Source organism: Hipposideros armiger, unplaced genomic scaffold, assembly GCF_001890085.2.
Source record: "Hipposideros armiger isolate ML-2016 unplaced genomic scaffold, ASM189008v1 scaffold_147, whole genome shotgun sequence".
NCBI lineage: Eukaryota > Metazoa > Chordata > Mammalia > Chiroptera > Hipposideridae > Hipposideros > Hipposideros armiger.
This window is the reverse complement of record NW_017731497.1, coordinates 1,716,714-1,733,028: the sequence shown is the minus strand read 5'-3', so window position 1 is coordinate 1,733,028 and position 16,315 is coordinate 1,716,714. Positions and strand designations below refer to the sequence as shown.

The 16,315-nt window shown below is 32.2% G+C and overlaps 1 protein-coding gene across 1 annotated transcript in view; it reads left to right on the top strand.

Moving 5' to 3' along the window:
- VPS13C (vacuolar protein sorting 13 homolog C) overlaps positions 1-16,315 on the top strand; it is a 178,169-nt gene that overhangs the window by 25,988 nt on the left and 135,866 nt on the right. Inside the window, exons 7-16 of the mRNA XM_019650776.1 lie at positions 3,788-3,853; positions 4,132-4,241; positions 5,349-5,408; positions 7,904-7,963; positions 8,789-8,869; positions 9,722-9,779; positions 11,352-11,479; positions 12,880-12,986; positions 13,529-13,700; positions 14,903-14,965. Of these exons, the coding sequence (XP_019506321.1) occupies positions 3,788-3,853; positions 4,132-4,241; positions 5,349-5,408; positions 7,904-7,963; positions 8,789-8,869; positions 9,722-9,779; positions 11,352-11,479; positions 12,880-12,986; positions 13,529-13,700; positions 14,903-14,965 (905 nt within the window). The remainder of the gene's footprint in view (positions 1-3,787; positions 3,854-4,131; positions 4,242-5,348; positions 5,409-7,903; positions 7,964-8,788; positions 8,870-9,721; positions 9,780-11,351; positions 11,480-12,879; positions 12,987-13,528; positions 13,701-14,902; positions 14,966-16,315) is intronic.

Genomic DNA, 16,315 nt, shown 5'->3' with positions numbered 1-16,315 from the left:
ATTTTTAAAATTATTCTAGAGCCATAGTTCTCAAAAACTCAAAAGTATTTTCATAATAATACTAAGGCACTATTGGTTCTTCACAGTGTTGACATTGGTGCTGATGGTGCAAAAGAAATGCTATGTAAAATTGCTTCCTGCCTTGGCATGAATCAAGGCAGTGGCACCAAACTGTACTACTAGACAATTGTATTGTTCACCACCATGCATTCGCAGTAAAAAAACAAAGTAAAATTAAATTTAAAAAGCACAAATTTTACCTACAAAAGTTCTTGATCAAGTAGGAAAATTTTAATGAATTTCAGCTCTTGAGTACATGTGACTTTTTAATATTTCATGTGACAAAAGAGGAAGTATGCATAAAGCACTTACGCACATGGAATTAGGATAATTTTCTCAAGGAAAAGTACTTGTGCAGTTGTTTGTATTGCCAGCTGAATTAGTTGCTTTTTTCATGGAAAACCATTTTGCTTGAAAGAATGACTGATAGATTATTCATATTTGTGTGTTTGATACATAGTTCAACAAAACAACTTCATGGAAAAACAACTGACAGTGTTTGTTGCCATGATAAGATTTGAGCTTTTGAACAAAAATTAGAATTTTGGGAAACCTGTTTTTACCACCTTAAGCTTGACAGCTTCCTAGGACAGAGAGACTTTTCTGATGAAATTAGTAGTGATATTAACAAGTGTGATTTTTGATACTAAATAATGAAATGACTCAATATTTGGAAGATCTGCATAATTCAATAAAGCAGTATTTCTTATTACCAATGCATGATAACAAATAAGGCATGTGTCAAAGTCCATTTAAAGTGTAAAGTAGGGATGGCCGAGTGGTGCGTTGGTTAAGAGTTGGCCTGGGATGCCAGAGGGCCCCGGTTCAGATCCCACATATGAGGGTCAGTGTCACTGCCCTCTACAGCTAAGATGCTGAACAACAGCTCAACCTGGAGTTGGGCTGCCGGGAGTCGCAGGCAACGGTGTAGGCTACAGCTCCTGCTGCAGTGGGTTGCCATGGGCTACCGTGTGTAGCCAGCAGCCAGCGTGAGCGGCCAGCAGCCACCGTGAGCAGCCGTCCAGGGGCCGGCGACTGATCTGCCTCTCCCGGGAAGAGTGCAATGATGGTGCCAACTTGGGCCAGTGAATCAACGTCCTCTACAACTAGACTGAAGAACAAAATGACAGCAACTTGTCTGTTCCCCTTCCCCCAATTCCCCAGCACTGTTCCCAACCCCCAATTCCCCAATAAAAAAAATCTTAAAAAAAAAAAATCGAGAATAAATGAAAAATTTCAAGCTAAATTTCATGTATAGTCTCCCAAATATATATAACATTAAGTGGCTAATATTTTATTACTTCCAGATGTGCACTTTTTGATTCATTTGAACAGAGAATAATTCCTGTCCTAATGAAGACATATGGTTTTTGACTTTTTCTGTCTGATTTATGTCACTTAGCATAATTTCAAGATCCATCCTGATGGTGGCAAGACATTTGTGCAAGCACTTCAAATAAAGTGTGATCACTACTTAATGGAAGTATGGTGCAGGGTTAGATCTCCTGGAGCTTCTTGGGTTAGTTAAAGAAGGCTTCACATAGGCAGTAGTGCTGGACCTGAAAGTTGGAAGTCTCCTAGGAGTTTGCCTAGTGAAGAAACATCAGGGAGGGCAACACAAGTTCAGAGAATGACACTGTAGAGGCACTAGGAATTAGAATGTTTTATCTTGTCTTGGAAAGTATAAATACTATTTCTGAAATATCCAGTGCAAAGACGAGTGGCAGGAGCTAGAACAGGACTGGGAAATGCGGTCAGGTCATAAAAGGACCTTTGTGTCATGCAAACACTTTTTATTTTATTTGGAAGTCTGCAGAGGACCTTTGAAAAATTTTGTTTTTTTAAAGTTTATTGGATGACAGTGATTAGTAGAGTTACATAGGTTTCAAGTGTACAATTCTGTAATACATCATCTATATATCACATTGTGTGTTCACCACCCAAAATCAGTTCTCCTTCCATCACCATATATTTGATCCCCTTTACCCTCATCTACTACTCCCTAACCCCCTTACCCTCTGGTAACCACTAAACTATTGTCTATGAGTTTTTGTTTCTTTGTCTTGTTCCTTTGTTGCTTTTAGTTTTATATCCCACATACCAGTGAAATCATATGGTTTTTGACTTTTTCTGTCTGGTTTATGTCACTTAGCATAATAATCTCAAGATCCATCCAGGTTGTCACGAATGGCACTATTTCATCTTTTGGCAGAATAGTATTTCATTGTGTACATATATATATCCACATCTTCTTTATCCAATCATCTATCGAAGGACACTTTGGTTGTTTCCATGTCTTGGCCAGTGTAAATAAAGCTGTAATGAATGTTGGAGCACATATATCTTTACAGATAAATGTTTTCAGATTTTTGGGGTAGATACCCAGGAGAGGGATTTCTGGGTCATATGGTAATTCTATTTTTAATTTTTTGAGGCACCTCCACACTGCCTTCCATAGTGGTTGCACCAATCTGCATTTCCACCAACAGTGTATGAGTGTTCCTTTTTCTCCACAGCCTCTACAACACTTGTTATTATTTGTTTTGTTGATGGTAGCCATTCTAACTGGTATGAGGTGACATCTCATTGTGGTTTTTATTTGCATTTCTCTGATGATTAGTGATGTTGATCATCTTTTCATATGTTTATTGGCTGTATGTATATCAAACAAAAAAGCTTCTGTACAGCAAAAGAAACCATTGACAAAATAAAGAGGCAGCCAACCGAATAGGAGGAGATATTTGCAAACAACATCTCCAATAAGGGGCTAATGTCCAAAATATATAAGGAACTCATACAACTCAACAACAACAAAACAAACAATCCAATTAAATAATAGGCAGAGGACCCGAATAGACGTTTCTCCAAAGAGTACATACATATGGCCAATAGACATATAAAAAGATGCTCAACATCACTTTGAAAGAATTTTGAGGAGGAGATTAACAGGCTGTGAATAGTACTTGATGAGATATCAGTCTGGTAGTAGTATAGAAGGATGTTTAATAGGAGTAGAGTGGAGACTAGTGGCAGGGAGACTGCAGAGACTGCCTCAATAATATAGACTAGAGTTGATGTCTAGTTGAATGTAAACATTTGTAATATGGGTAAGATAGGTGTTGGTTAATGCTGTAAAATGAGGGACTGTCAAAAGAGGATTAGCTTTTAAAGAAATTATTAAGTCAGTTTCAATGTACAGTTCAATGTACATTTTATGCCTTTTGTATTCTTTACATCCTAAAGTCATTAAAGGATTTTTCTTGTGAGGTGTATTATTCAGAGGACGTCATCATTGGCAACTTACCATTCATTTCATTTGTGTTCCTATGTCCCTACCACATAAATGTTTATAAAAACATTTATCCTAAAGTTTTATATTGTCATTATTACATTTCCAATATTTTGGTAATATTGAAATTAAAATGAAACTTTGTGTTGTGAAAAGTCATAAATATTATAAAGGCCATTGTGTATGGGTACTTTGCCCAATTTTTGTATAATTGTACCTGCCAAGATATTTTCTAGATTAAAGGTTATTCTAGACTAAAGAAGGTAAAGAAGGTTTGTGAATTTCTGTTTATACTGAAATAACAGGTCAGCTTAGAATAAAGTAAGGTGATTATACCTAAATTTGCTGTCGGGAAGAATTCTCTTGCTTTCTTTTCTGTCCTTTAGTCTGCTAACTTGAATTTTATCCTTTTCCCACTAAAATGCTTCCACTGAGAAGGACGTAAGCGTAAAAAGCACAAAAAACATTTTAAGAAACCTTTTAAAGGTCTTGATCGCTCAAAAGGTAGGTAAAAATAGTTTTTATGCCATGTGTTATTTGTACACATTGCCACTTGATTTCTGTCTTCGGAGGTAAAATGAATGTTAGATTACAATGTAACTTCAAAAATAAGTTTTAAGTTGGAAATTCATATTAAAATCTAAAATAAATCTAAAATAAAACAAGGACATTACAAAAGCCTGTAACTTCCATTGAGTGGTACCTTAGCTATCCTTTGGTCATTGATTATGAGGTTTGTGAGAATTTCAATTGTTGAGCTTGCATTTTTCTATATTTTATAGATAAACCAAAAGAAGACAAAAAGGACACATTTTTGGAAAAATTGGCAACTCAAGTAATTAAAAATGTACAAGTAAAAATCACAGACATTCACATTAAATATGAAGATGATGTAAGTAATTTTAGTTTACTCAGTTACGTTAGTAATTAAATGTGTATTTTATAGTTTTGATTTGTCTATATATGGATTATCTATACCCTGTTTTAAATCGAAGATTGATTGTTTTCTCATCAGTATGCTACCATTTTTCCTTTCTTCTGTTATGCTTTCTTCATGGGGCATTTATGAGTGTAAACATATCATAAAGCCATCTTATGCTCCCTTCTAAAGCTAATTTAAGAGATGTCCAGATTGTCTTCTATGTTTATTTTGAATTTTGCTTAATGTCTTAAGAATAATTTTATTTTTATCCTGACAAAAATATTATTCCAAGAGGTGACAAAATAATCAATTATAATGGTAGAGAGGGGACTAAAACCCTGGTCACTTGACTGCTAGTCCCATGCTCTTTACGTTCCATAGTTAGATGGAACACCCACGATTACCCACATACATGTGCAACTATAGATTTAAAAACCTAACTTCATTTACAACCAAAAGTTTAATATTAGTTGATTAAACTTTGTTACTGATTTTATTAATTTTAGTTAAAATGTAACTAATATTTTGAACTTACGTATTACTTTGTTTTAAAGTTTGAAACATATGTAAGAAACCTTGAATTTTTTCATTTTCCTAAGAAATTAGAAATGTTATTATTCTGTCTCTTCTAAAATGGAGTTTGCATTCTTTTTTAAAATTTGCTTTAAATTTGGATTGAATTGAAGCAGTTCTGACATATATTGATTTTATTTTTCTTTCCTGGTAAGTTTCTTATGTAACAATGTTCAGTAAGACACACTTAATGTTTTTCAAAGATATACTATTTCTATTTTATACTGACTTACGTTTTGGTTTCATGTAGTCCTTAAACTGAACTTTTTTTTTTTTAAACATATGTCTAAAAAATCCTAACCCATCAGTGGCCTTGTTTAAAACAAACTTAGGAAAGTAAAATCTACTCAACATATCCCCTGACTTTTCCACAAATCCATTTGGGTTGTGTGACTTATTTGTAAACTAATTGCCCTATGTTGCCTATGTAACGATGTAACGAGTGGAGTATAGATTCACTCTCATCATCAGTCTATTTTAATGTAATCTTTTCTTCTTTGATAGGTCACTGATCCAAAGCGGCCTCTTTCGTTTGGTGTCTCACTGGGAGAACTTAGTCTATTGGTAATGTTGGCCTTATTTAAAATATTTGTGGAACCTGTAAAATATTATTCCCAAGCCACAGGGTAAATTGCCTAAAATCAACTATTGCTATACATAGCTATCTTATTTTTATGTATAATCTTTCTACAGCTTTTCTAGAAGTTCAAAAGTTTTAGTGATGCCATTATTACATTCTCTAATTATTATGATTTGTCTTTGAATTCAACAAATATCAAAATATCAATATCAAACATTTTGAAAGAATTAAAAGCTGTCTCTTAAACATGTGGGAAAGTAGGGGAAGATACGTAAGTTTCTTTAGAGTCGTGTTCTCATCCTTTGTTAGGTAGATGGAATTTCCAAATACTTTGCACATATGTGTATATTTATGTGTACGTGTGTGTGTATCATAGTGATATGTATATAATAATTTATTTTGATTAATTATTTTATGATGCCATTTGGTTTTTCTCTTAAAGGTCTTTAATGATAGTGTGTATATCCATGTTAGACATTTTTTTCCTGTTATGGACAACTAAGTGGTAGGAAATATATTTTAAAGTTAAGGACAGTGAACATTGAGTCATACTGGGTACATGTTTGCCTTATGATTAGTTATATGGATAGGGCCTTTAATAGGAAAAGAAGAGGAAAAAAATGAAAGAGAAGTGGACTGCCGGAGAAACATGGTTACATGGAGGTCTTAGAATGATACAGGTATACAGAGAAGTAGAGATACGCATTGGATTGAAGACCAAAGCAGAAGCATTAAAGAAAAAAGAACTAGAGAAACAGAAGAAAGGGAATCAGGAAGCTAGTGTTTAATATACTATTTATCCTGTGCATGTTTCCAAAATGCATTTGAAGTACCTTTTGATAAAGAAATATATAATAACACCTTTAAAGATATCAGAATCTGTGTTCTGAAAGAGAGAGAGGTACTGGTTCTAGAAATTTTAGATTAACATCAGTCATAAGTGAGCAGTGGATTTAATGTTGAGCTTCTAGCAGACAAAAGAAAAAATACAAAATATCGACTGGTATGCGTATCAGTATGACTGGTACCAGTCATATGCATACTAGTGCGTAAGAATGATGTATAGCTTCCTTAGTGTGTTTCCTTAGCTTTTGTTTGATTCTCTGTATCTTTGCTTAGACTTCTCATACTGTTCTCTTTGTATTACCCTCTTCCCTTTGTTTGCCTGGCAGTTCTATTCAGGTTTTCATACTTGTGTGAGATATAACCTTGTCTTTCTCATTCTTTTTTTACTTCCCTCTTAGAATTTATCATTCCTTCTTTTATGCTCCCCATTGTATTTTATCAAAGCACACCTGTGACATATTATTGTATTGGTTACCATGTTGGTCTCCTTCTACCTAACCTTTATGCATTCATTGATGCAAAATAAAATACTGATAAAAATATAGTACCTATATTTTAGTGTTTTTGTGATAATTAAATGAGATAGTTAGTGTAAAACGTTTGGCACATTGACTGGCTCAGTTATTTCCTGCTTCAGCTACTGTACTGACTGTTGTAACAACAGCAAACTTACCTCTTTTTGTATCTGTGCCATACCTTTCTTCCATCTTTCCAATTATAATCAAACTCTATATCCAAGGTAATCTTCCATCTCTACTCTGGATCCTATCCTCCCACATGTCCGCAGGAGCCTTTTCTCCCCTTCTCTCTCTCCCTTCCTCCCTTCCTTTCTCCCTTTCTTTCTTTTTTTTCATCAATTTTCTTCTCTGTCCTAAATCTTCAATTCCTCCCCTCCATTTTCTTCCCACCCCTCACTCTTTCTTGTAAGTATTTAAACACATTCAAGTCTCCTTTACAACAAAATTAAAAGCCCTCTCCTTAACCTTCTCCCACCCCACAGGCTCCATCTACATACCTGCCTTCTCTTTCTCTTCTTTCTAACTAAGCTTATTGAGATAATTTTCTGTCTTTGTTAAATTTATTTCCCCACTTCCTGTTGCTCCCTACCCACTGTACCCTGACTCTGCTACCCCTTTGGAACTGTTCTTAACGAGTTTGTCAGTAACACCCTGGCTGCTACATAAGTTTAATTTAGTTTATTTTATGGAAGCATTTGGCATTGCTGACCACGCTGATTTTCTAGAAACATGGTCATGTTGTGATTTCCATATTTTCCTGGTTTTCTCCCTACTTTGCAATAATTATTTATTTGATTTTTAAAAAGAGAGTGGATCTTCTTAAATAGCTTAAAGGCTAGCTTTCTGTTTTAATTCATACCCAATTCCTTTCACAGTTCCAACACATAGTAGCTCAATAATTATTTTCTGGATCAGTGAACTCAGTTAAATTAGAAACTCCTCAATTCTATTTTCACTGTTCCCTTGATTTTGTCATATAATATGTAAAGAAACAGATTGCCAACGTTAGCTAAATATCTTTTCTTCCTAAGTTATTTTGTTATAGTTTACAAATATTAGAGTACTATTTTGTGATATATATACTTCTTTTTACAGTTATTGTTTTTTTCTTTTAGACTGCAAATGAACACTGGACTCCGTGCATATTAAATGAAGCTGACAAAATTATATACAAGGTATTAGACTAGATTAAAAGTTTCTTGTTATTTTCTTAGGCACAAACACTTTATGCATTATCTTGAAGAAACCTTGATGGAGCAGACTGTGCCATTGGAGTGTGTGTTGAATGTATAGGCTGTAGTTTTGGCACTGCTGCTTACTGTGTGACCTTCTATAACCCTTTACCTATTTTGAGGTTTAGGTTCTTCACCTAGCATATAAAGAAACTGGATAAAATTAATATACCTCAGATTGTATTTTATGGAGTATTAAGTAATTAAGTTATTATTAGATTTGTAGAAAAAATATTCTCTTAAGATTGCTGACTACAGTATTAAGCCGTACATAGTTAAACAAGTATGTTTCATTTTGTTTTAAACTGCAGGACTTCACAGTACTTTAAACATGCTAATGAACACTGTAAATATTCAAGAGGGATTATTAGTATGTAGCTTTCCCCACCTTTTTGATTATAGAATCCTTTCCCTTCTGCCCCCTCTTAAAACAGCCATTCAGATCCACTGGAGGAATCATGTCTTTCTTATTTAGCAGAACATTTATAGGGTCTGTTAATAAATAATAATAAATGATAATTGAATGAATGAATGGATCCTCTTAGAAATGGCATCCCTGGAAGCACAATTTAGCAAATGCTAGATTAATAATAAAGTCTGTGATAACATGCATATATTTTCCCCTATTTTTGCATTATTTTCTTTCCTTTAAAAGTTCAAAATGGCAATTGGATAATTTTGGGGTACTGAACATGAGAATAATCTTTTAATATTGATTCATAATTTCAATGTGTTAGTTGCTTGACCTCTTTCATTTTTCTTTTATAGCTTATACGACTTGATAGCCTTAGTGCCTACTGGAACGTAAACTGCAGTATGTCTTACTATGGATCAAGGGAACAGATCTTGGTAATTTTACTTTATACCTGGAAGCAATGACTACACTCCCTAAATTTGTTTACCATAAAAGGTCCTTAATGAGTACCGGATACCAGTCTTTTGTAAAATTGTGTATAATTCAATCAGAAGTGTGAAAAAGCTTTTGGAATCCATTCTGTCTTTAAAAAAGCAATTTTGTTTTTGAAGATCTTTGTGAAATCATTCACTAGACAGTGAAATGAGAACCTATACTGTTAAATTGAAGCAGCATTTATGGTTTTTACACTCTAGTTTTGATGGCATTCCGGTTACATTGTGGTGTTTCATATGAGAATGATTACTTGAAGCGTATTGTAAACAAACATGATACCTTTCAGACCTAAAGAATCTATCTTTAGCAAATGTTTTAAGCATTTGTGATAATGATTTGCTGAACAGTGAAAGGTTAATTTAAAACTTCAGTTTGCTAAACCAGTCTTAGTCATGTTTAGTTACTTAGAGGAGAAAGGAAGAAGAGTTGAATTTTTGGAACAGAATTAATTCTAGGAGTCTATCTCTTATTTCTCAGATACTGTAACAAATAATTTGCTTTTGTCTAGGAAGTGTTGGAGATCCCATTTCATGGACGTTTATGTAGATGTATATTTTTTAATGTTAGAGGGAAACACAATGTTATAAAGTTTCTTGGTATTTAGAATTTTGAAAATTATCTACTTCTATATTTTATTGTAAAGAAATAAACCTATAAATGATGCTCCGTGTTTTTTTTCCCCAATGGATTACCAATTACAAAGAGAAAAGATACTGATTTTTTTTGCATGTTTGGCAGAATGTGTGTGCATTTTATTTTTCATTTTCATATAATTAAAATTTTTTCTTTAGGATCACTTGAAAAGTGAAATTCTCACAAGTAACAATATACCCCCCAACCATCAATATAGTAAGTAATGGTGAAAGTTTATTTCATGTTATAGGAAGCCTGGAATTAAATATTTTAATACACTTTTTCTGATAAAGTTACTTTGACAAAGAGAAAGTATTAATTTTATACCTTAGTTTTATGATATAGTATATTTGGATTATAACTAATTATTTAAGAGTAGATTATAACACTTACACTGCTTGAGAGTAAGAGAGAGAAGGGCAATATGGTCGTAGTTCACTCCCCGCAGCTAAGCCCCTTGACCTCTGTGTTTTCTACTTGTTATATATCATCTTCTTTGTTTTAGGAATTAGGTTTTGTTTCTTTGTTTAATAATGAATTCTCTGAGACCTTGGTATTTAGGTCACCCCTCGCATGGTACTATTGCAGTGTTAAGACAAACCAACCCCTCTAGAGATTATTTTTAAGTGACCTTTTCTTAGCAGCTTCACCTTTATTTATTTTTAAATAGATCTCTAACAAAAGCTGCCTGCTTATTTATTTACATATGTTTTTTCCATTTCTGTTTCATTCTAAAGAAGCTATTCGTTTGTTTATATACGTATTTAGTATACCCCTTTATGTTCATTTTTTAAATTCCACGCCCATAGTACTGTGGTTCACTCTTGTTTTCTTTATATTCTTTTATAGCTAATTGCTATTATACGAGAGTTAGCACTTTATATTTGTAGGACTCTATTTAATGATGACAAGGTTTCCACGTGCTGATAGTTTGTGAAAGCATTTTCATTCATGAAAGAACTATTTCAGAAAAATCTACATTTTCATTATTAGGCACCTTTCACTTATAAATAACTTCTAAAGTAGTTAAGGTTTTTATGTTATTTTATGCAAATTGTAGCTACTATATGATATCACAATTTATATAATTTTAATACTATTCATAATTAAAATTTATTACTTTACTTTGCCCTGTTATCTTCCCTAATACACCTTTTCTTGCTACATCTCAACTTCAAGAATATTTTCTTGAGTGTATTGTAAGAGTATATATGTACTGACCATTTTGAAAATTGTAGAGTAGTAAGTAATTTTTTGGGGGGGGGTGTTGTGAATTTCATTCACGGTTCTGTTCCCAAATTCTGCCAGTGATTAAATAAGACAGAAATTAATCAAATTTTGTTCCCTACCTTGTATTAGTATTTTAAAAAAGATTTTGATTAAAATATAGCTAACATACAATATTATATTAGTTTCAGGTGTACACAGTAGTTATTCTGTATTAGTATCTTTAATGAATAATAAAATCATTAAATGTGTTGTAGCAAGGAAGAAAAGTCTAATTTTACACAGAGTATGAATTACCAAGAGTAGATTGTATTTTGTACATTTCTTACTTAGAAGCATAGGACTTCAATTTCCTTCTTGGAGATTCATTCCACTTCAACCATTGAGCTTGACAGTTGGTGTTATGTAGCTAAATAGATGCTTAAATAGATTTTGGTAGTGATTGTTTTCAAAATATTTTTGATCATTTTTCTTTTAGAGTAACAGTGTTCTTATAAGTATTTACTGTTTTCCTGTATAAGGACACATAAAGATATCTTATATCTTCCCATGTAATATCAGTTTTCCAGCCAATATCAGCCTCTGCAAAACTCTACATGAATCCTTATGCAGAAACAGAGCTGAAAACACCCAAACTTGATGGGAACATAGAAGTACAAAATATTGCCATTGAACTGACCAAGCCTCAGGTAAGATTCAGTTTGATATTTCTGACTTTGCTTGGCCTTGAATCTTGACTGCTTTTGTCCTTTTTGATTGTTCCTTCTTCAATGTTCTGGTGGTTCTTTTTGTTTGTTATGTTGAGATTTGACGTCTAAAAATATACTTTCTATATTTTTTAAAAAGGAAATAAATATCAAATTTAAGAAACCTTTTTATTTTATCTGGTCTTTTCCTTATTGGTAGAGAATCTTATCAAATTATATTGAATGACATTAGTTCCATTTAATTCCCAATTGTTGATGGAGATTTTAATGTGTTTTTTCTTTCTCAGATTTTAATAGCACACACTTAAAAAAAAAAAAAAGCAGACACCTTATTTTTTACAATAGCTATGTTGGCAATTTTTTTTTTTTTCTAATTTGTTTTTCAAGTTTGGTTATATGCCCAGGGAGTTTGGATAATAGGTCTGGAGAACTGGAAGTGAAAGGAGGACAGGGGATTTAATTAATTGAGTTTTTAGTCTAGTGCAGTCTAATAAAATTATAATGCAAGTTATATAACTTAAAATATTCTAGTTGCTACATTAGCAAAGTAAAAAGAAAAGATGAAATTAATTAATAAAATTATTAGCATTTTATTTAACCTAACATATCCAAAATATTATCCTTTGAACATGTAATCAATAAAAAATTAAGATATTTTGCACCCTTTTCTTTTTTCCTTAAGTTTTCGAAATCTGAGGTATACTTTACACTTACAATACATTTAAGTTCAGACTACCCACATTTTAAGTGCTGAATAGGCAGCCATGTGGTAACCCTTAGGTAGAAATGCATTAAACAAAATAGAGAGGAAGAAGCTAGACTTGTCCCTTTCTTTATCTTACCTACAGTCATGTTACATGTGTGTGTGTTTCTTCCATTTGCGCTACTTACCAGATACAGATTTGTTGTATTGGTGGTAAGATGGACAATTAAGTAGCTTTATCTTGTTTTAGTTATGCAATAATTTTCTGGAGCAGTTTGAAATTTAGCTCTTAAATAGCTATTGCTAAAATGATGGTCTATAGGAAAATATGTAGTTTTAGGAACAAGCATGTTCCATGTTAATAGTTACTGATACTATGTTTCATTGTTTCTAAGATGTATATTTGTTTCACACGTCAATGTATTTGAAAATGGGATGTATAGCATTGTTGGTGGTAGTATAATTGGAAGCACTGTTTTCTTTTGTGAAACTTAAAAAATTGTGTTACAACTCATAATTGATGGTATCTTGAATTTGGTGAAATATATTATTGTGTTACTAGGCAATTGTGATATTCATTGGTCAGGGAATTTGAAGTCTCATTAGACTGAAAATATAATAACATATAGTGTTTATTCATGTGTGCAATGTAATCAATGTAACTTTTTTGTTTTAATAGTATTTAAGTATGATTGACCTTTTGGAGTCAGTGGATTATATGGTTAGAAATGCCCCTTACAGGAAATACAAACCTTATTTACCACTTCATACCAATGGTCGACAATGGTAAGTTAGAATTTTTTTTTTTAATAAGAAACACATAATCATATAATTAGGAGCTCTCAGAGTTAACACACCTTTAAACCCATGTAATGAAGCCACTTTTTTCTTTTACGTAGACATGAGAGGGGTACCTTTAATAGTACATTCTTGTTACTTTTTTCCATAAATATATTCTTTTATACTTCTCCTAAATTATTCCCAAATTCTTAACATTCAAGACTTGCTACATTTTTTGGTTTTATTATTACCTTTAGTCATCCATATGGACTCAATGCTATGCCATATTGGATACTATTAATTTTGCATAATATGTCATTTTATGTCTTTATGATTTTCCTTTGATAAATCCTTTCTGGAGTGGTTTGCTCATTTCGTAGTCTATTTAAGTCAGAGAATTATACTGGGTAATTGAAATGTTAGTGCTGAGGTCTTACAAGAAAACAGTTAACAAAAATGTAACAGTGTAGATCTGAAAAGTCAAAGCAGTTTTCTTGCTGTTTCTTAAACCTTTAAATTCAAATGTGCATTAAAAATTTGATTTGCAGGTGGAAATATGCAATTGATTCTGTTCTTGAAGTTCATATAAGAAAGTATACACAGATGTGGTCATGGAGTAACATAAAAAAGCACAGACAATTGCTCAAGAGTTATAAAAATGCCTACAAAAACAAGCTAACCCAGACTAAAGTCCCAGAAGAAATACAGAAACAAATTCAGGTATATCTTGCATTTATTGGTGAAAAGTATTATTTGTTAAATCATCTTTTAATGTTAATTCTTCTAAGTGTAAATTGAATTAAAGTATAATTTCAGAAAGAACAAAACTGATTTCTTTTTGAGAGAATTTTATGGGAAAATGCACAGTGTTTTTTCTCCGTGTTTTTCTTCTTTATAAAAAACTTTTCCACTCATCCTAATATCAGATAAAATGAGGTTATTATAAACTATTTGGAGAAATGTTTTTGGTTTTTATAATAATGTTTAGAAGACCAATATTAGAGCTATTTATTATTAGCTAGATGTGTATTATTCGTTTTGTTAGTAGCTTTTAAAAAAAGTTCAAAGTATTATTTATTAAAAATAAAATCTCTTATTCTCAAGACAGGAGGAGTCTTATTTATCCCCTTTTGAAATATGGAAAAGTACCACACTGAATATATAATTTGCTTAATGTCATCTGATCTATCTTGATTGTATAACCTTCTACCACAAATTAATAATGTAAAGAATTAATTGAATTTCTCTTATTCTGAAATATATGGTAATCACTAGTATTATATATGAGAAAAAGCATCAAGTTTCTCCACATCTCAGATCTGGTGTTGTCATGTATAAAATGGAAACAATATCTGTCTTACAGAGTTCTGAGACATGCATGGGATAACACATAGAGCACCTGGCACACAGGTCACCCAGTACATACTGAATTCACCTCATGGACTTTTATGTAAATTCCTCAAACCAGTTTCTTTTTTACATGACTTGTGATATGCAGAATTTTACATTTAAAAATTATGTGTTTTATAATGGTGCCTTTGGCACAATGGTTGTAAAATAATCTAGAATAGAGGGAGTCAGAAGTAAGAACCACAAGGATAATACCTACAATAAGTCCCCTTCTAAATATTCTTGTTTCCATTTGTATATATGACTATCTGTGTATTATAATGGTTTCATTAAAAATTTTATTTCCATATTGTTTTCAGTGAGGATTTGCTTTATTGGAAAACTTATTTCTTATATTGCAAAAGTTAAATGTAAAAGCCAAGTGCATGTTCAAATTTATACTTCAACTTTCATTAGATCACAAATACTGTTTGTTCATGAACTAGATAAGCCTAGAAATCATAGAAAAATAAAATTTTTTTTCAATCTAATTATCATGTTCCTTGTTTACAAGTGTCTCTTTGTTTTTTTAGGATTTGGAGAAGACTCTAGATGTTTTTAACATAATTTTAGCAAGGCAACAAGCGCAAGTTGAGGTAATTATTTTTATTAGCTGATTTTGTGTTTTAAGCATGTTACTACTACTTTAAACATAGGATCAGGAAATCTAAGTTTCATGGGAAATTGTTGAGATTTACTCGGTTGAGGATAAAGGTTGAGTTTTCATGGCTTAATTAGGCTTAAGAGAAGAAATTGACATATAGGGGAAGAAACAGTGACATTAAGGGGAAAACATTTTTAACAATTTTATAACAAAAAATTGGAAGCCCCCCAAAAGAAAGTAAATAAAAGTCATCCATAATTGTAACAACACAGAATGCTAACTGTTAACATTTTGACATATAAGCTTTTAGTTTTTCTCCCATGCATGTGTACCTACTTATTTATGCTTCTTATCCCCCATTTCTTTCACTTTATCTTCGCTTTGTTCTTCTTAGCCTTCATTCCTTTCTCCTTCCCTTCACCCATCTTTTCTCTTCTGTCTCTCCCTACTTTTCTCTCTCTTCGTCTCTTTTTTTTTCCCCCAAATTGGAATCAGTCTGTTTATGATGTTTCATAATTGCTGATTTATCCTATTTGGTACCTTGTCTGCACTGATCCATGTCATTTGTATTATTCTGTAACATGACTTTTTTTGATAATTAAAAAAATAAGTTAGAAATGCAATACAACTCACTATAAAAAGTTAGGAAATATAGATCCACAAAAAAAGAAAATAAAAACACCAATTATGTCACACACCAAAGACAACTATTGTTAATACTTCTCTGTGTTTTCTTTTAGTCTTTTTTACATTCATAGATCTCCGTACATATACTCATATTTTTAAAAAGGAGTAAAACATATGCACTGTTCATTCATTTACTTAGTAAATACTCACTGAGTGCCTATTGTACTAACATTATGGTTAAGAGTGTGGACTTGGGAGTCAGATGGTTGGGATTCAAATCCCAGCTTTGCCAACTAATAGTTGTGTGACCTAGGACTGGGTATTTAACCTCTCTGTGCTTCAGTTTCATTTTAAAATAGGATTAATTCATAGTACCTACATCATAGGGTTATTGTGAGGAGTGCATGATCATTGATGTAAAGCACTTAAACTATTATGTGCCTGGCATATAGCGATTACTAAATAAATGTCCTTTTTCTTCATCATCATCATCATCATCATTATCATTTGCATTAGAATACATAAGTGAACAAAACAGACAAAAATCTCTTACATTATAATAGGAAGAATGATAATAAACGAAAACATAAATAAAAATAGAAAGTAATATAGAGAGTGTTGAGGCTAAGCAGTGATAATAATGGGCTGCAGTTTATTTTTTTATTTTTTAAAAAGATTATATTGGGGAATTGGGGGAGGGGAACAGTGTTGGGGA